Raw genomic sequence first — 20,437 nt, forward strand, 5'->3', positions numbered from 1 at the left:
ACGGCGTGGCTCTGGGTGTGGGGCTCAGCTTTGCTCCCCCACCCGCTCTCCATGCAGGCCGCATCTCTGCCGTGCTGTGTCCCACGTCCAGCTGTTTCTCTGAGGGTCCTCCCCACTGGGCTGAGTGCCATGTGGTCTCCCTGCGTCTCATTCATTCACCTGGACCTCCTCAGCTCTAAGCAGAGGGTCTAGCATACAGAAGGTGCTCGATCTGCCTTTACGCCACTGCCAAGCTCCTTCGAGAGCCCCAGACATGGTATCGGGGAACCAAACAGCCCTTTAGGAATTCCATTAAGGGCAGTGCCTTGCAGGAATTCAAAAAAGGAAATGATGAGCACTGTAAGATATTTTTTCCCCCTTTAAAAAGAAATCTATAAATTGCATCGTGTTCCCTTCCTTTCTCTTCCCAGCTGCCTGGCTGACTTCATGTTCCATGGGCTTTTCAATGAAACCCAGATTCCAGGCTGACCTGAGATGGGGTTTGATGTGAGGAGTAATTATTGAAAGAGGTGGGGGTGATCCATATAATAAATACCTCCTACATTTTAAGTAAAAGTGATCTGAGGATAATGCTGACCATTCTGCTGTGGGGGAGGGGGAGGGCAGAAGTGGGGGTGCTCCCAGGAGGAGAGCAGACCTCCTCAGGAAGAGCCAGCCCGAGGACCACTTCTGCACGGGGCGGCTTTGCCGTCCCGGGTGTCAAGGCCCCTCGGCCCCTCTCTTGGAAATCCCTTCCTCAGGGAACATTTTATCTTGTTAGTTTTTGCCGATTCTTGAGAAATTTTCTTTGGGACTCAAAATGCTTTCTCTTGATAATATGTCTCAGGTGGATTTAAGTTTGCAGCTCTTATATCAGGATTTAACTTTGACTTGACTTGTGGGAGAAGGAAAATATCTCATGTATTGTTTCAGTAGATGTTCTAATGTGGCACTGCCTGACAAGTTTCTTCATTCAGTTATTCAGGAAATATTTACTGTGTGCATATTATGTGCAGGTCACTGGGCTGATTATAATGGTGAACAAGCTAGGAAGAGTGCCTGGCCTGGCAGCGTTGGTGGGACTGTGATGGAGATGGTTGCTTAAATGGACAAGGACCCCACAGCATAATAAAGGTGCTGTGCTCTGGGAATCTGTTCCGGGGGCATGGAGGACTTCCTGGAGGAGATGATGTTTCAGCTGAGACCTGGAGGATGAGTAGGAGTTTGCCAGACAAAGAAAGGAGGGAAAGGTATTGCAGGCAGAGAGAAGAGCATGTATGAAGGTTTGGCCTCTGGACAGGAGTCATGGAGGGAGACTCAGCTTTTTCCTGCCCTCTGCTGAGACAGGGATCTCTAGATAGCCCTGGTTCTTGGTGCTCTGAAAGTTGGAGGGCAGGACCCAATACCAGGAAGGAGATAAAAAATTGCATGCACTCACGGAGGAAATATTCTGCTGTGTCAGCTTCGTAATCTGCATCCTCTGGGAAGTGATCGATTTGCTTGCAGAGACCTTTGAAGTTTCCTGGAAAACAGGGGAGAAAGGCCGTATGAGACATCATTGTTCCCAGGGGCTCAGTGCTCACTGGTGTCTTCCTGACTTCTCACTCTTCTGAAGCTGGCACAGCCCTCTCCCTTGCCCCTGAAGGAAGACATCGCTTTGTCTGTTTGGACATCCCCTTGGTGAATCAATAGTCCACCCCTAACCCCCTGCGTGGTATTGAGTGGTATTGCGGAGAGGATCTAAGGCCTAAGACTTCAAAACCAGCCTTCTGTCTCAGCACCAAGGCTTCTGAGGATTAGCTGAAGCTTGGCGGGTAGTGGAGGATTGATTTGGGGGCTGAGGAGGCCGATGAACTGTGTGGGTGCATCTGCCTCTGTGCCCCAGCTTGGCTGGAGTCACCTCCCATTTTACATGAGAGAAAGCAGATGACTTTCCAAAGAAGGCAGACGGCAGACTGATGCTGACAAACATTCCTACAGCACTTGAGTTGAGCTTGCAAAGCACCTTCCCATCTGCAGTGGCATGGAATTCACTACACCCAGCCCCCAACAGCTCTGGGGGGTGAGCCCCCACTGGGGGCTGGGCCCTCTGCCAGGCTTTTGAACTAGGACCCATGTTGCCTTTTCCACAGGTTTGTAAGGGGATATTATCATCCCCATTTTTCAGATGAAGATACTGAGGCTCAAGGGAGGTAAATGACTGATGAAGCACTTGCACTTAAGAAATGATGGACTCAGGGCTTTTGACTCTAAATACTTGCCTGGTGAGAAGCTGAGCGATGGCTCAGTGAATACCCCAACCCAGAGCCACAGCCGGCCCTCACCAACGGCCAGCGAATGAGTGAACCGTGCAATGCAATCTTCATCAAGACAGATGTGCAGAAGAAAATTTACAATCATGTCCGCTGCAGGACAGCAGGGACTTTTGTCTGTGTCACCATCGTGTCCCCAGCGCCAGCACAGGTACGACAAACGTTGGCTCACTGTCCCTGAGTGAATGAATAATTGGAGCTGTGCTGGGAGATACAGTGCAGGGGGTGAGAAGCAGGTTTGAGAGCCGGACCTCTTGCGTCCAGCTCAGCCTCACTGAGATGCCTCAGTTTCCTCATCTGACAGTGTCCATCACGGGGATTCTGCCTTTGCCGAATGTCACGGGGGTTCAATGAGTTGACACATAGAAAGTGCTCAGAACAGTACCTGGCATATGGGTGGGCATGCTCGGGGGCATTGCTGTGAGAGAAATGGACTTTGACACTATTCCACCACTGACAGTGGGAATTTTCTGTGACAGTAGCTAACGTAACCTAATTAATACAGTCCTCAATACGTGTTAGCCATTTATTTTCCTATAGCATCCTGAGCCTCCCTGTCCCATAAAGTAGGTTTTAGTATGTCCTCCAGATAAAATTCAGGAATTGTAAGGAATTGTCATGTAGATATATTACATACACATACACATGTAAGATACAAGTGCACTTACATAAAGATAAGTATTTGAGGTGTTTCTAGCGATTGTTATATGCTACGTTACAGAGAAGATGGTTGACCAACCCCCCGTCCCCACTCACTGTCTCTGTACCAAATTCACCTCCTTTCCTGATTTCTGCAAGATGACTCCCCAGAGCATACTGGGACTTCTGGTAACCCCACGGAAGCTCTGTGGGGTCGCAAGAGCCCAGCGTTTCACCAAAATGTTCCCATGGGGCAGGTCTCTTCTCTGAGTGTTCCGGGCAATCCCTCTTCTTGCTCACCACCCCCTACCTGGTTGTCTCCCCGCTTCTCTGTCATCCCGAGTACATCTCCCCTCTGCCCTCAAACCTTCCCCTAGTAGCTTATCCCCTTTCCAACCACACACCCCTCTCTCCTGAGAGGGGCCTTCATACCGGCTGCTAAGAGGATGTAATACCCTCACTATTGTTCAAGTTACAAATCAGTATGTTTGACAAACACTTTGCAAAGCACTTTCATTTTCTCTCAGTTCAATCGGACAAATATTCCATCAGCGCCAACTCGGTGCCAGGCGTCTTTATAAGGAATCCTGCAGGAAGTGAGGTGTGGGGAGTGGTCCCCATGTGCCCCACGGCTCCTCACAGATCGGGGCCAGTGCTCACCCCCAAGCTGGGCTCGCAGGTGGCGTCACCACACTGCCCTTCTAGGGGCCTCGCACCCTTGCAGCCTGGCCGCGCCTCTGCACAAGCCTTCGTCTCAGCCATCCTTGGACTGACTGTTGGATCCTAGCACAGCGCGTCGCATGGAGAGGCTGTGTGAAATAGTCAGCTGCCCAGACTCTCCTGTGAGGTCCAGACTTGGGTATTCAACATGCCTGGCGGATGTTTTCAAGGCACCGTATGTCCAGCAGGTCCAAACCTGAACTCATGATCTTGCCCTCAAGCCTGGTCTTCTGGACACACCAACTAGCTCAGTGAGTGCCTCTGCACCAGTCCCCGGGGCAGGTCTGAGCCCAGGCATCTCCTCAGTGCAGCTTCCGTCCGTCATGACGTCCTGCTGTATTAGCGCCTCAGTATCTCTCCAACGCATCGATTTCTCTCCATTGATAGCATCTCCCTCCTCCAGGGCCCCGTCCTTGCTTCCCTGGAGGACTGCAGGAGCTCCCACGGGTCGTCTTATACCCTTTCTTATCCCTGTCTATAGACTTATCATAGTGATCCTTGGAAAATGCAAATCTGATCAAGCCACCTCCAGCTTAAAACACTCAGCAGCTTCCCAGTGCTTGGAGGGCAAAGCTCAGCACCTTTAACAGGGCCTGACCCTGACCTCTGCCTGGTCTCACCTCCCACGCAGCCTCTCTGTGCACTTGCCATCTCAGCCTCCTTCCTGCATGCTCCTCCCTACCACAGGATCTTTGCACATGCTGGCCTGGCTGCCTGAGCCCCCGCCACATCCTTTGTTGTCTCTTCCCTCTGCCTCCCTCTGCCTCCCTGCACTGTGCTAGTGGGTGTCTACTACTGTGCCGGCTGTTCTGTGTGGGGGGAGATGGTAAGTCATGAGCTTTGCTGGTGGGAATGTTCCAGTAGACAGGGAAGAATTGATGACCTAGAGAGAGGAGGGAGCAAGGTAGGTGCACCGTGAGAGGGGAGGAGGTCCAGGACACAAATCCGAGGGTGGCCTTCGGTGGGGTGGATGGGGCATCCACTGCACCAGGAGGGAAGGAGACACCGATGGGTGCAGGTGCAGGGCTGCGTAGACATGGCGGGAGCTTGTGACACTTCTCTTCTGGTTGCTTCTGTTTTCTTGATGAAATGGGAGGCAGGATCATCAACTGAGAATGAGGAAGGGGAGGCCGGGTTGGAGATTTGAGGAAGGAGTAAGGGAGTCAGATTTTTCTCCACGAGAGTGGGAGAGAGGATGGACCAAGCTCAAGACGTGGAGTATGTGTGTCGGCGGCTTCAAGGACCCTCTTGAAATCTGGTCGTTTTCTCTGGCCGCCCAGCCACGTAGGGTGTCGCTGCAGTTTACCTAGCTGGAAGGTGGCCTTGACCGAGGTTGGGGTCTGTGAGATGAGCGCCAGGAGGGAGGGTGGGAAGGGAGTGATAATGCAGATGGACCCGACTCTCAGCTGGGTGAAGTGGGCGGTGGAAAGGTGGTACATGAATGCATTGGAAGCCCAGAGTGGGATTCAGAGAATTGTTGAAGTCAGGGGCTCACAGGAATGAGCTGGAAGGGTGGGGCATGGGAGTCAGAGTGGATGCAAAAGACTGAGGTTGTGGAGTGTGGTTATTTGGTAATGTCAGGGTCAAGGGTAAGCCCATGCGCTGGGGGGCTCAGGCTGCAAGGAGGTAGGGATGGCATTCAAAGTATTTGGCAACTGGAAAGCTCACGCCAATTAATACCGGGGCTGCCCAAAGCATGTATGCACATGACTCGTATTCATCTTTTGTTATCGGTATATATTGAGTATTACAATTTTAAAACAGTTTTTTCCTTTTTAAAAATGTGTATACATTTTTTGGGCACCCTCTGTAAATAAGACAAAGCTAAACGTTCACTTTTATTTTCTATATATATCAAGTATATATTATGAAACTCCTTACTAAGTTAAAAGTTGCAGTGAAAATGATGCATCATATTATTCTAATAGGCCCAAATTATTGGTTGGTTTTTAGAAGTTCTTGGTGTGCGCTTTCGACGATGAGGCTCTTACAAGCTAAATGACGGCCCTTCTGGATCACGACTTGACACAGAGAACCACACCAGATGCTTCCAGCCCTTCTCTGCTAGAGGAAGAGTCATTCCGTCTCCGTGAGTCCAGAATTTTCTCCTAAGCTTTCTGACACCGGTCTGCTGGAGGACTTCTCCACGAAAGTAGCCCTCCCTCCTCAGGCACCCAGGAGGGGGGGATTGATGGTGCTCAGGGTGGTGGAGTGGGGTGGTGGCGATGAGGGGTGGGGTGGAAACCTCAAAGATGGTGCTCTCACGGGCAGGGCTGTGAGCACAGCCTGGCTCGGCTACTCGGGAAGGTTCTGTGCTTGGGCCCTTGCGCTTCTCCCGCGGAGCCAGACTGTCTGGGCCGGGCCTCAGGGAGCCGGAGGGCCTGAGGCCCAGAGCTCACCCCTCTACCACCCTTGGGGAGGAGTCAGAGTCTCAGTCCCAGCACCCCTTTCTCTGCCTGTCATGACCCAGGAGCCACCCCTGCCCAGCCCTCTTCTTCCCACGTCAGGGGGCTGATGGGTTCAGCAGGATTTCAGTATGTAACAGCCAGCCGGACAGGACTCGTATCTCCTGGCTGAGGCAGGGGCGAGGCCAGATGCCGGAGGACTGTCCGTGTGATAGTGAAATCTCCAGGAGGACCGGCCTACAGGAGAAGGCTAACTGGTGGTGGTGGTGGGTGCTCCGAGGGAAGGGCGGCCTGAGGACTCAGGGAGAGAAGACTGGTGACTTTCAAACAGGCAGGGAATTAAGTGGAGAGGCTGAGCCATGGTGGGGACACAGCAGTGAGCAGCAGGGAGGGGCCTACCACCTCCAGGCCCAGGGGTGTGGGGAATGAAACACCCCCATGTGAGGGATTGCAGGGGAGAGCCGACGTTCCATCCGAACAACAAGAGAAGTTGAGAATAGGGGGGATTTTGCTGACATCGGGACAAAATTCCAGAGAGTCCAGGGCAAGGATTGGGGGGTTTGGGGGAGTTGGAGATTGCGTCAGCTTAGGGGGTGATCAGAGCCCCGAGGGGCAAATGATCAGTGCTGAGCGATGACCAAGGTAAATTGGGTCCCAGGCCGTGAGCGTCAGGGATTGGTCCTGATGGTCTCCGAAGCTCATGGTGGCGAAGCAGCCGTGAAGGCTGGATGTGTGCGGGATCCCAGAGCACTTGGAGTTCTGTGGCCCTGGACTCCGTCTCTGCGCTGCGCTGAGGAGGCTCGGGTCCGGGCAGTGGCACCAGCAGCGTTCGATCACCTCCGGGGGAATTTAAATTTGGTGGAACATCTGGGGCAGCAGACATCACTCCAGGCAGCGAAGCATCATGCGCTCTGCTTGTCCTGACGCCATTCTAGGGCTCTGCTCTGTTTCTTTCTGGTTGGTGGTCATCAAGGCGGGGGTTCTATGGCTTCAGGCAAAGATGGATCCAGGTGCTCAGCAATCCGGTGTCGGCTTTCCTCTCAGTTGGCTTCGCTCTTAGGCTGGCTCTCTCCCCAAGGTAGAGATGAGGGCTGACTAAGTGCCTGGCCCTGGGGAGGTGGAAGGAAATCTAACCGGATCCCCACCTTCCAGGGGCTCACAGTCTGCGTGGAGGGAGCCAGAAAGCACAGAATGTAATGTCTGATACACTCTGTGTATATTGGAGGGATAGACAAGCCCTATGGGAACAGAGCTGTTCAGCTCGCATTTATGTAGCACCGACTGTATGCCGTGCTGCCTGTGCAACCTGCTGGAGATGCAGAGGAGAACATGCACTTTGTGTCCCCACAGAACTTGCTGTCCATGGTGGGTGACAGAACACAATGCTGTGATGTAGCAGGATATGTGTTGTGACAGAACAGAGCGTGTCTGGGCGCACTTAGTAGGTGCATGTCTGGGTGTGCGGGTATTCATGTAGGCCTCCTGAGGAGGCGGCCGCTGAGCTGTGGTGTGTGTGTGTGTGTGTGTGTGTGTGTGTGTGTGTGTGTGTGTGTGTTGAGGGTGTTGAGGAAGCAGTGGAGGGTGAGAAGGGATTCTAGGAAGAGCAAAGTCGGGGACGGGCTGGGCACACAGGGGAACAAACAGTCCCAGGCGGTCAGAGAAAGTCCCCCAGGCAGAGCTGGGGTCGGACGAAGCCTGGAGGCCGTGGAGTACTAGAGCTGCCTGCGCGGCTCACGGCAGAGGCTGCTGGTGTCTCTTCCTAATACACACGAGAAGCTGAAATCAGCCACAGCAGAAGTATTTGTTCCACAGCAATTGGCAAATAGTGCCACTCAAGGTCCCTTTCCCGCCCAGAGAGCCGGCACCCCATGGCACCACACATCCCGTGTGAGGGGTCGGCTGTTGCAAAGACATGACATCCTCGTGGGATTGGAGATTTCCAAAAACGTTGTCCCGTTTAGAGGGTGGTATGGGTGAGAGTGAGGGCAGGAGATGGCTGGAGGGGGGCAGGCGGCAGACCCCACGGGGGTCTCACCACCCACTCCCCCATAGGCATTGGCTTTGAGCTTTTGGAGGATGAGGAGAAAGTGGAGGGGAGACTCGCCCACCATGAACTATAAGTGATTGTTCCACCAAGGGGCCCACCAACCAAAAGAATGTCTGCTGAGCCCCCCACCCCAAAGGGCAGCCGCGCCATGCCAACCCCAGAGCTGAGTGACTTCAGGCCAAGTCAAGACAGAAAGGCCAACGGCTGTGCCTAAGGCTGCCACAGCTCTGCCTCCAGTAATTCACTGTCTCCGACTAGAAATTTCAGCTCGCAGGTATTAAGTAGTTTAAAAGGAGGTTTCGTCAGCTTTGTGAAAAGCACATTGATATCTCACAACACCAACTGCTGTCTCAGGTCTTTGAGATACAATAAGCTCTTCATAAACCTGGTCATTAGGGCTGCACAGACGCTGTTTTATTTTCCACATGCTCACGAGGAGCCGTGAGAGCGGCACGGGAGCCCGAGGGCGCACGGATGGCTGGGCTGAGGCATGGGGAGGAGGCTGGCCAAGCCATTTTTTAAGTGAAGCAAATGAAGGGTTTGGTGGGAGCCGCTCTCTCTGTGTTTTAAACCTTTTCTGCTCCTGGCTCCTTGTTTTGCCGGCATTTCCCTCCCCGACGGCAGGGATTCAGGAGACCTCGGACAGGGGGGTGATGCCTGGGGTTCTCCTGGAACCCCAGCCCGCAGCACAGCGTTGCCACCAGTCAGTGCTGGAGCCTGTGTGGTCCGCTCATTTGCGCATTTGTTCATGTGTTCGTGTATTCATTCATTCATTCATTCATCCGATGGTTTAGGACGCGTGCTGGGAGCCAGGTCCTGTGCCGTCACTGGGCGCGGTCGGAATGGAGTGAGAAGTCTGCTGTGGCTGTCAGCCTTCCTGTTCCGAGTCTGCCTGCCCTTTCATTTGCCCGGACCGCTCCCCTCCCAGAAGTCCTGACCCCCAAATGAGCACCTGCTCACACAATGTCCAGCAGTACCCTGTCCTCTTGCTTTTCAGCCTTCTCTTCACAGCTGCCTCTTTAGTTCCTCCCAGGTGGTGTGGGGGAGAGATTGGATTCCAGGATCAGAACGTTCCAGCATCTAAGCCTGGCCCTGCTAGCTATTAGCTGTGTGGCTGTGAACAAATTATGTGACCTCTCTGTGCCTCAGTTTCCTTAGCTGTGAAAAAGGGATATTTATCCCTGCTCTGTGGGGGGATTCTGAGGACCCAACAAGGTGACAAATGTGAAGACCCCTAGTACAGTTCCTGACCCAGAGCAGGCGCTGCATGAATGTACTCCTTCCTTCTGTTTTTTCTTCAAATGACACCTCTTTCTGGAGGCCTTTCTTGATTGCGCTCAGCTGGATTCACTCTTTCCCTCCCAAGGCTCCATGCGGTGCTTCTAGATTTTAAATCGTACAAGAGTCCCCTGGGGGTCATGTTGTGCCAGATTCTGACTCAGTGGGGATGGGTGGGGCCTGAGACTCTGCATTTCCCAGCGTGCCCGGGCAGTGCCTGTGGAGCGCATTCTCGGCTGCACTTTGTATCTGCTTTGATCATATTCCGTGTGGTGGCATCATTGCTTGGGAACAAATAGCTGCAAGTCTAAAGTCCTTAGGGCAGAAGTTCTTCTAGAGAGTTCCCTGAATATACAGTGTTTCCCCTGGTTCTAAGACGCACACATGCACATTTCAGTGTTTTTGAAATTAGGATATGTCTTATCATTGATGGGTTCCTTTACTCTTTTCTCCTGAAAAATCATTATTACATTGATGGTGTGTCTTAAAATTAATGATGATGGCTAATTAATGTTTATTGAACAAATGAATGAGTCTGTGTGTGCATGTGTGCGTGTGTGTGTGTAGGGAATATACTACACATCCCATTCTCCTAAACAGATGAACGTTATGTCGACTATTAAAACCCCCAAGACACCAGGATATTTTGTACCTCTCTTATTAAAAGTCTGTTTGACAGCATCAAAATATGTGTAAGCCCGACACCCCAGCCATTTCTCTTAGAAGTGTGCCTTGGAGGGACAATTGCATGCAAACACAAGGAGATGGGCACAGAACGTTTGCAATAGCACTGCTCGTAAGAGCCCGACACTGGGAATAAGCCACATTTCTGTTGTCAGAAGGGTGGTAGTACCTTGGGGTATGTTACCACAGGGGACTGGTACACAGCAGGGGGTGTGACTGGACGGCAGCTACCCAGGGTGGCACAGGTGAGCCCCACAAACCTAATACTGAACATAAAAATCAAGCCACGGGAAAATCCATATGGTATGATTCCATTTTCACAAAGTTAAAAACTTGTACAAGCAGACTACAGATTGCGTAGGAATACACATGTATGTCATGAAACTATAAAGTCAAGCAAGGGGATGATGATAAACACAGAATTCAAGATGGTGTTTGACCCGCCATGGAGGAGGGTAAGGGTGGTGGCAAGGAGGATACAGGATGGCTTTACTGTCCTGGAAATTCTCTATTTCTTAACCTGATGGTGAGTTCATTTTATTGTCATTTTATTGTGCTCATTTTATTGTTATTCTCTATACCTTGCTATGGCAGAGCCTGTTGGCTGTTTTCTAGTATCCTGTTCTCTCCATCTTCCCAGGTTTTGCCTGGACATACCGCTTCCCAGAATAGAGACTTTAGTTCCTAGCCTCTCTTGCAGCTAGAGGTGGCCATGTGACGAAGTTCTGACCAATGGGATGTAAGTGGAAGTGGTGGTAGCAACTTCTGAGAAATGCCCTTCCTGGGATGTGCCTTTCTCAGCCCTTTCCTTTTGGCACATGGAGTATGGAGCGCTGGTTTTCATCTTGAACCATGACACAACCTTGAGAATGGAGAGCTGCATGATGGTAGAATAAGCTAAAGGCATCTGGGCCACGCCACCACGGGGTCCTACCAACACTGGACATCTTATCTCCAGAGTTGTGCAATGGGAGGGAAGTAAACAATCCTTTTTACGCACCACAATGTGACTGAAAGCCTATTCCTGCTGAGGTTAAGGGCCCTCCGCACAGGTAATAAGCCATCCGAAAACAATCCATGAAGTAGACCTGTAGGTTTGGTAGTTGTCATATACCATGAAGTAACCTTCCCAAAATACAGTGTAATGAATTCAACTCCTACTATTAGAGAGGCAGCAAAGGGTAGTGGTTAGCCTCCGAGTCTGGAGGCAGGCCATCTGGGTTCATATCCCAGTTATACCATGGAACTTCTCTGAACCTCAGTCTTCTTATCTGTAAAATGGGGAGACCGTAAGGCCCGTCTCATAGGGTTTTGAGAATTGCATGAAGTACTGCATTGAGAGGGATTGGCATGGTTCTTGGCACCTGGTAAGAGCTTGATAAATGGTAGGTGCTGTTTCCCGTTGCTAGGCCCCTTGCTGAGGGGTGCAGATGGGTCAGTCACACACAGATCCTGCCCTCAAGAAGCTCACAGACTAGTCAGAGAATGGCGATTACGCTCTGATGTGTCAAGAGAGCTCCCCGGTGGAGACATGCCCAGGGAGTACAGGAACCCGATGCACTCAGATCCTATGACACAGGACTGTTCAAATGACTCTGTCAACCCCTGAGCCCCAGGAGTAGGCAGATAATGAATAAATACTGTCATCTGCCAACAGCTCTACATTCATCTTGAGAAGCCTTGTGGTGGAATGGAAAGATGGCTGTGCCACTTAGTGAGACAGCTCCCTCGGAGCCCTCTTTCTGCAATTTATTAACCATGTGATCTTGAGCAAGTCATTCACTTTTCGACTCATTCAGTATTTCAGCTGGTCCTCACACCGTGACAGAGTGCCTACTGGGCATGCTGGTTGGACTGGGCACTGCTGTAGGGAGCAGATTAATGCCACAGGGTTCCCATCGCTAGGGACTATGAGTCTAGGAGACACCTGGACAAATAATTAAATGATATGACCCGGAATGAAAACAACGGCAAGGGCAGGGAGAGCGATGGCTGGCTCCTTGGAGGCTGCCATGGGCCAGGCATTGGGCTAGGCACTTTAGTTCAAGCCTCATAAACCTTTAATTATTTTCTCCCCTTAAAGGTATGGAAATGGAGGCATAGAGAGGTGAAGGAATGCATCTAAGGGTTCGCTGGCAGTGTGAGCAAAGGAGCTGGGATGTGACCCCAGGCAGGGTGGTCTGGGTGTCCCCTATGCTCTGGGATGACTGCAGAGCACAGGACACCGGAGGGCTGGTGGGAGGGTGCATGGCTCAGTCTGGGGCGGAGGTTGGCCAGAACGCCTTCCCAGAAGCCCCATCTCAGAGGAGCTGCGAAGGATAAGGAGAAATTGGCAGGTGAAGGGAGGGCAGGGAGGTGCTAGGGAGACAAGCTAGGGTTCACCAGGGAGGGAGGACGGGGTCCTGAGGCCGAGAGTGTGGGTCTGTCTGCAGGACAGATGGTCGGTGTGGATGTGTGTGTGTATATGTGCGTGTGCGTGTGTGTATATGTGTGTGCGCGCGTGTGCGTTGTGTATGTGTGTGTGTGCATGTGCGTGCACGTGCGTGTAACCAGTCGGGAGAGACAGTAGCCACGCTCAGATTATTCAGGGCCTAATAAGCCATTCACAGTATGAACTTAGGAGTAGTGGGGAGCCACCGAGGGCTTTTAAGCAGGAGGTAAACGTGGCCGGACTTGTGCTTTAGGACGATGGCCCTGGTGGCCGAGTGAGGAGTAGCCGGCAAGGGCAAGGCTGGAAGCCCAGTCAGAGACACCAGGGTCTCTTGCCTGGCCCACGGTGACAGGAGTCGTCCAGGCGAGAGATGGACATGGCATGGCAGGGTGGGGACAGTGAGGGTGGAGAGAAGTGGATGGATATGAAGTCAATTGAGAGCATTTATCTGTAAAATGGGGAAATGGGCCAGCCCTGCTTCCCTGATGGTATAATTGAATAGATGAAATGAGAGGTAACAAACCCACTTGGTAAATTGTAAAACCCTGTGCAGAGGTGCAGGCTGATTAGCGCCGCCATCCTTTCGTTAATGAGACTGGGCCAGACATACAACTCTCCCTCCATATGTATACTTTCCATATCCTGGATAAATTGCTGCTCTGACACTTACTAGTGTGGGACCTGGGGCAGGTCGCTTTCCCTCTCTACGCTTTGATCTTCTCCTTTGTAAATGGGAGTAAGGTTGTTGTAAAAATGAGCAAGCTAGTGCACATGGCCACCACGTAATAAATGCTAGGGAAATAAACATGTCTACAGAGATAGCTTCTCTTCTGCTACTCCACGCACAAAGATCACGGGGCCTGGCTGCTAAGACGTGTCCCACAGACATTGTCATCCGAGGGACACTCCTTCCTGCTAGCATGTCGTTAAGGTCTCCAATATGGTGCCCAGATTCCATCATGGAATGAGCAAATGCCAGCGACCTTTCTGGCTTTGCAAAATCCACCTTAATTTTCTCCCCATTCATTTTCCCCAACCCCCTTTGGTTCATTTTCATCTGCTTAAGCACATTCCATTTCAGGGCAGAGATCCAGGCCAAAGTGGTCAAATGCCACCTACATCACGGACCCACAGGATGGAAATGTTTCATGTGACAAGGACCCATCTAACCACACTCTTGTTTCCAAGCCAAACACATTCCCTTGCTCAGAAATCTTCAAGACTCTCATTGCCTGCAGCACAAAGAGCAGATGTCTCAAGAACTAGATATTTGCAGCTATGTCTGCTTGGGCCCAGAGCTTCCTACCTTATTTGCTCTGACTCTTCTCTCCCAGCTGCTCTGGTCCCCGAAAAGCATTTGCCCGTTGCCCATGCGTCACTTTTGCTTATACTTTCCTCTTAGCCAAATCAATCTCTCCCCTCTTTTCCACCTAAAACGATGCCCATTTTACTGTAGAGGGAGGGCTCGGAGCCACGGGTGGGAATCTACAGGCAGGGCCAGAACGAGGGGAGACGCCTAGCGTCCGAGGCCAAGGAGGCACTCACTGTCAGGGTTGCACAGGTACGGGGAGCTCCTCGCCCCCCGCCTGGCCCTCTGAAGGGGAGAGAGAGATGTCAGGTCGGTACCTGAGCGAGCATTGTGGTTTTCCAAGCTGCCTCCCAAGGTACTGAGCTCCCTGTCACGGGAAGGGTTCGTGCAGACAGTGACCAGCTGCCTTTGAAGGATGCTGAAGAGGGAGTTTCTGTAATATTGGGAAGTGGACTAGGTGATGCTGAGGTACCTTTCATCCCTTAGAAGTCAGGATTGAAGGAGCCCTCCCCGATCCCTGCAGCTCAGAGCAGCCTCTCCCTCCTTTCAACCCTGCTTTTACCTCCAAGATCATTCATCTGGCAATTAACCACAGATTGCCTCCTGACAGCTCTTGTATTGCTGTCTTGTCCTATTATTTCAAATTTCACCAGCTTACGTGTCATTTCCCAAATAACATTCCACGTGCATCGAGGACAAGGGTTGAACTGTATACTTTCCATTCTCTCTCTCAGGGAATGTGGGAGACTCTAATATTTATTAGAAATCCTCTCTGTGCTAATACTCTCCATCACACCTGATTTACTTGTCACATCAACTCCTTGGGTGGGTTCTGATAATGGCCCATTCTACAGATGAGGCACAAGAGGCTCATAGAGCTTGATAAATATTAGCTACTCTTTTTAACAGAAACTCAGGACTGATGCTATCAGAATACCTGGGTATAGCCTTGGGCAAATTGCTTAACCGCTCTGGGCCTCAGTTTCCTTCCTGTAAAATGGGATAATAATATTACCTATTTTCCAGGTTCTTGGGAGGTTTAAATAAGTGTATAAAACTCTTATATGTGTATAAAGCTCTTATAACAGAGCATAACGTGAGCTCTCAGTAAATATTATCTATTATTATTATTATTGTCATTGCTATCACAAGAGTGGCAGGCCTTGTCATATCTGGCAAAAAGAATGATCAGAATGAAAGTCTTAGTATTTCCAGGTGTTTAAAATGATCTGGACTGGTCATCTGTGTGGGAAGACAGGCCACTCACGGTCAGAGCTTGTGGTTTCCTCAGAATTGCCCCTCTACCCAGGAAAGAGATTCCTCCCTCAGAAGCCTTTTGCAGAAATGGAAACGTGGGTCTCCCATGAATCTAATTGGCAGGAATCAGTCCTGCCTTTAGGGAAAGTGCAGAGTTCTCAAAACCATGAAGCTGAGGGCGAGATTTGGTCTTTAATTATTGATTAATTAACTGATTAAAACACATTGGCAGCCTTCCCTGTGCTAGGCATTCTACTAGGGAAGCAGATGAAAAAGTCAGAATCTTTGCTGTGAAGTCTTCATAGTCTGAAGGAGGTAGGGGGAGGATGGAGAAATGGACACAGTGAGCCCTGCCCCCCAAAAGCAGCCTGCACTCAGAGAGGAGCAGACAAGACAGCCAGGCTGCCTTCTGCCTCGCCACCACAATTCCCGGGAGGAAACGGGTTCTTGAGGGATGAGGAAAATTACTGAGAGAAGGTGCAACCAATCCAGACCGCTCAGAGAGGACAAAGACCAGGAGGGAGGTGGAGTTGGTTGTACCAGTCACAGGTGTGCATGGACGAGATGGAGGCAAGCTCTCAGGGGCCCACGAGGCCCTGCCACCCACTGAGCAACAGTGGGCGCTGGAAAGATCTGCCCCGCCAGAACCTCGCCCACGGTCGGCTGCTAAGAGCAGCGCTTTGGTTACTTTTGGGAAGGCAAACACTGTTTGCATTTCTGTCACTTAAAACAATGTTGTGTTGTGACACTCTGGAATCTGAAGATAAATGTTTAATAAAAGGATTCAATTTGATATGATGTCAGAACTTAATTAGATCCACAATGCACAGAGGGCTTTGCAGGCCCTTCAATTAGGAGCTATTAGGGTCTTGTGTGTGAGTGTGTGTGTGTCTCCAGGGGAGGGGCTGCCTGGGCAGGGATGGCACCTCCCAGCCTCGAGGCCTGCAGATTCTGGCTCATGGGCACTGCTCTGGGCAGTTCTGGTAGAGGTGATGGAGGGCCCCAGCCCACTCTGTGCTTGGAAACCTGCATTTTCTCAAACTAGGGCTTCAGCATGTGACTGTGAAATGGTACAAGAGAACCTAACCTATCCGAGGCTCAAGGCCATGAGCCCAGGTCAAATGAGGGCTACTCAGAGGAGGCCAGTCTTGGGCGGCAGAACTGCCTTTAAGCCCATGTGGCACGGCCCCCAGGGGCGTGGAAAGTCAAGGCTGCTGGAAACTGGGCTGACATTCACAGGTGTGTGCTGGTACAGCTACAGCAGTTGTCAAACATGGGTTGGTAAAATGACTGCTGTCCAAGTCCCCCTAAATCCCCCTGCTCCCCGCTCCTCCGGCCTCTCTGGCCCCTTCCCTGGGATCTCCTTGCCCTCCTACCCCTCCATCCCAGCAACGAGAGGGTTGGAGCCTGACACTGGTGTCTGCAGGGTGCTGTTCCAGCACCATGGCCAGTGCCCACTCTGCCTGGTCAGGGTCTCGGCCTCAGCAGGTGTGAAAGGTGCTGTTGCCCCAATTCCAGTCTGTAAAAACAACGGCAGTCTGAGGGGCACGAAGTTATAGAACTAGAAGCATGTCAGATGCCCCTGAATTTAAGAGCCTCAGAGCTGCTTGTTATGAGTTGTTAATACTCTGAGCCTCCACTGCACATGGGGTTAGTAACACCCATGTCAGACGGCTGTTCTGAAGATCAAAGAACATGAAAAATGTGGGTGGTTCCAGGGCGTAATGATTAGCACTTTAGATTCAGACTTCAGCAATCCAAGTTCAAGTATCAGTGGGACATTTTTAAAGGGGGTAGAACAGAGAGTTTAAGAGTATTATATCTGGAGCAGACAGACTTTCTAGGTTCGAATCCCACGGCCACCACCCACCTAATAACCATAAGCAAGAAATGTCGCCTCTCAGTGTCTCAGTTTCCTTAGCTGGTGAATGAGATCATAACTAGCTGCTGGGTTGTTGGAAGGATACATAAGCTAATAGACTTAGGAGAGAATTGGGTGCATAGCAGGAATTCGATAAAATTTAGCTGTTACTATATTATTATTACGTAAAGTGTCTGGCACGTAAGAGGTGCTTCGTAAATGGTACAACTGCAACCACTTTGAGAATGGTCCTCACCAGTATTCTTCATTACTCTTATCACCCAACATTTTCCATACTGTTCTTAGTCCCCAAACCTCCTAATTGCTTGGTGGAGAGAAGGCCCATTTCATGATGTTTCATCTTCTCTGATTCCTCCCAAAGGGCCAGTATCTGCCTGGTTATTTGACTAGACATATCCTCCCTCAGGGGCATAAAACACACGTCCAAACACTGTCCCCGCTCCAGCCAGGTCTCCTTGATTCTCTTTTCCCAAATGTGCCACGTCTGCCACCCTCCATTCTATGCCACCACTTGCTAGGCACCCAATACATTTTAAATCAATGAATAAATGAGGGAACCCAGACCAAGGAAGTCTTTTGTCCTGAGCTCGGGAGAGGGGGCCTTTTACCAGTGTTTTGCCAGCTGCAGACATTTCATCAGTTAAACATCCTGTTTCCATTAATACTGTGATTACCACTGTGTGTTTTGCTGATGCCAGCTGGAGAGGTACTAGTAGGGGTACACCATCATGGGGGTCCATTGCCAAATAAGTGGGAGAAAATGCTGCGTTGAATGAGGTGAAACCCGTTTCCTTACTGTAGGGCTTTTCAGAGCCTTTACTGGGCTAATTGCATTTTGAAACTCTAATGTGGAAATACAGTGCACGACCTTTCCAACAATTCATTTTACTACAGACTGTGTGTGTGTGTGTGTGTGTGTGTGTGTGTGTGTGTGTGTGTGTGTGTCTGTGATTCATCTCACTGAGCTACAGTCTTTGGATTATCCTTTGGGAAACACTGCAGTAAATGAATCTTGGATTTCACACCTGTATGTTTATGTAGAGCAGAGGGTAATGAAAAAGTAGGGTACAAAGGTTTCCAACACCTTTTTTTCCCTTGAGTGCTAGCGGGGGAGGCATTTTTGCACATGTTGCTACTACACCTGCTGGCCTCTGCTGTGGCCTGTGGGCATCATGTGACCCAGCAGAGCACTCTCTCTACTAATGTGCTTGCCCTCTTCCCTTGGTGCCTGGGACCCCTCCCACATCCCTGCGGCCTGGTTTCCTTCTTGCTCATTTTAAGACCCCTTTGAAAGCCCCTCCTCCTCTTATTGTCCTGTAAATTTGCTGTCCTGGGGGTTCTCCCCTTGGTCCTCTTCTCTTTTCACTCTATATAAATTCCTCCGAGAATCTCATCTCACAGCTTTAATTTTCATCTACATACCGATGATCCATGAGCCTTTATCTCTAACCCAGACCTGTCTTCTTACACCGCATCCTGAATATCCCACAGATACCGGAAGCTCAATCTGAACTTGTCTACTTGCCCACATCTTCCCAGAGGCCCTCTCTTAATAAACCATGCCTTCCTCCGGCCACTTTCCCAAGCTGCAAACCTGGGTGTTAGCCTTGATTTTTCCCTCTCCGTCCCCACTCGTGTCTCATCGCCAGTGCTTTAACATGTCTTGAACTACTCATGCCTTAGTCCAGACTACCACTGAATTTCCATGTGTTCCGAAAACACCATCCAACCTCCAACTGGCTTTCCTGTTTCCTTCTCACCACTTTAAATATACTGTCCACCTGCAGCCACTGTGATTCACAAAAGGTGAAACCCGGGTTGTTGTCTCTTCTCTGCTTAAAGACCCTCGATGCCTCCCATCTCTGCAGGAGAGGATCCAAACTCTTCCGCAAGGTCTGCAGGATCCATCACATGTTGCTGCCTCGCTCCCCAGCCTCATGCTCTCGAGAAGGCACAGTCCAGCCATCCTGAGCTGCCCTAAATCCCACAATCCACCATGCTGTCTCCTCTCGCATTTTGTCATGTGCTCCCGGCCTGTACTTCCTCCCCCAATTCCCTGTAACCCCCTTGGCTGCCTCCCATTGGAGCTTCAGCTCTCAGTTTATGCATAATTTCCTCTAGGAAGGTTTCCTTGACGTCCGCCCCGTCTCCCACATCACCCCAAAGAATGGGCTGGCCCCTCTTCTGTTTCCCACCGCACTCCACTCTCACCCATTTTGCAACACTTCCCTCACCCCGTTGAGGTGGCCCATTGGCCTGTTTCCTTCACTAGAGTGTAAGCCTCTTGAAGAGCTGCTGTGTTTGCATCCTATCCTTAGGTACAAGGTAGCCTGCCCACCTTCTCGCATCTCCAGACATGCCCATGCACCATCTCAGCCCTTGCCAGAGAGTAGTGGGCAGGGTGCTGGGAACTGTAACACCACAGCCATTTTTCTGGCTTAGTGTAGCTGGTGAAAGGCTTGTGGAGGAAAGAGATTGCAACTATTGACTCAAATAAGGGGGGGGGGGATTTGCTGTGGTTTGCAGTGATTAATTTGCCCACTACTGGCTGTGATATGAATTGGCAGTTCTGACATACGGCCTGGACCTACTGCACAGGAGGTGGTGAGCTTCGGAGCCTGGAGGCAGAACAGAGTTCTTTCCTAGCTTCTCTTGCGCATTCCCTCACCTCCTGAGCAGTTACAGACTGGCAGCAAGGGCTGTGGTCACCAGGCGCTGTGACTTTCTGTCTCGCTCACTAGAGGATTGTGGCCATTGGAGCAGGGGCTGGCTATGTGTATTATTTGCAGTGTCCCCCAACACCCGGCAAGGGCCTTGGCTTAACACCAGATGTTCGGTGAATGTCCAGGGAATGAATGAATTGAATGAATACGTTCCCAGCCATATGCCCACTGCAGCATAAAAGGAAGGCCCCATCGGATTGGTTAGGAGGGAAAGTGTGAGCACAAAATTTGTGGTGATTGGCTGGAGTCCCACATAGAGAAGACCAGTGAGCAAACTGCGTGAACTGCTGTCCACTGTATACCTTTCGTGTATCTCATAGTTATCACACCGACAGGGCCCCAGCGGGTTTCGTCTGTAATGACTGCTACGCTCAGCTCTCCCTCTCTCCCATTTACTCTGCTCTAGCCACACTAGCTCCCTAGCTTGTCCTTAAACACACTGAGAAGGCTTCCCCTTCAGGGCTCCCTGCCTGAAGTGCCCCTGCCCTTCACTCACACACTGCACCTCTCACTTCATTCAGGTCTCTGATCACAAATCATCTGACTGTCATCCTCTGTTCCCTTGGCTGGATTTATGTTTCTTGTTTCCTCACTAGCAGATGTGCAATTGTGTTTTTATTTGCTTATGTGTTTACTCGTCTTCTCCCTCATTAGAAAGGAAGAGCCACAGCAGAGCTTTGCTCTATTCACTGATGCAGCCTCTGTGTTTAAAACAGTGCCTGGCACATAGCAGGTACTCAATAAATACTTGTGGGTTATGTTAATAAATCT

General features: G+C 50.8%; 1 protein-coding gene across 1 annotated transcript in view; it reads right to left on the bottom strand.

Moving 5' to 3' along the window:
• Nucleotides 1-20,437, bottom strand: part of CACNG2 (calcium voltage-gated channel auxiliary subunit gamma 2) — a 109,925-nt gene that overhangs the window by 14,140 nt on the left and 75,348 nt on the right. The window contains exon 2 of the mRNA XM_019713436.2: nucleotides 1,418-1,501. Within this exon, the coding sequence (XP_019568995.1) occupies nucleotides 1,418-1,501 (84 nt within the window). The remainder of the gene's footprint in view (nucleotides 1-1,417; nucleotides 1,502-20,437) is intronic.

This window comes from Rhinolophus sinicus, linkage group LG02 (genome assembly GCF_036562045.2).
Source record: "Rhinolophus sinicus isolate RSC01 linkage group LG02, ASM3656204v1, whole genome shotgun sequence".
In the NCBI taxonomy this organism is placed as follows: Eukaryota; Metazoa; Chordata; class Mammalia; order Chiroptera; family Rhinolophidae; genus Rhinolophus; species Rhinolophus sinicus.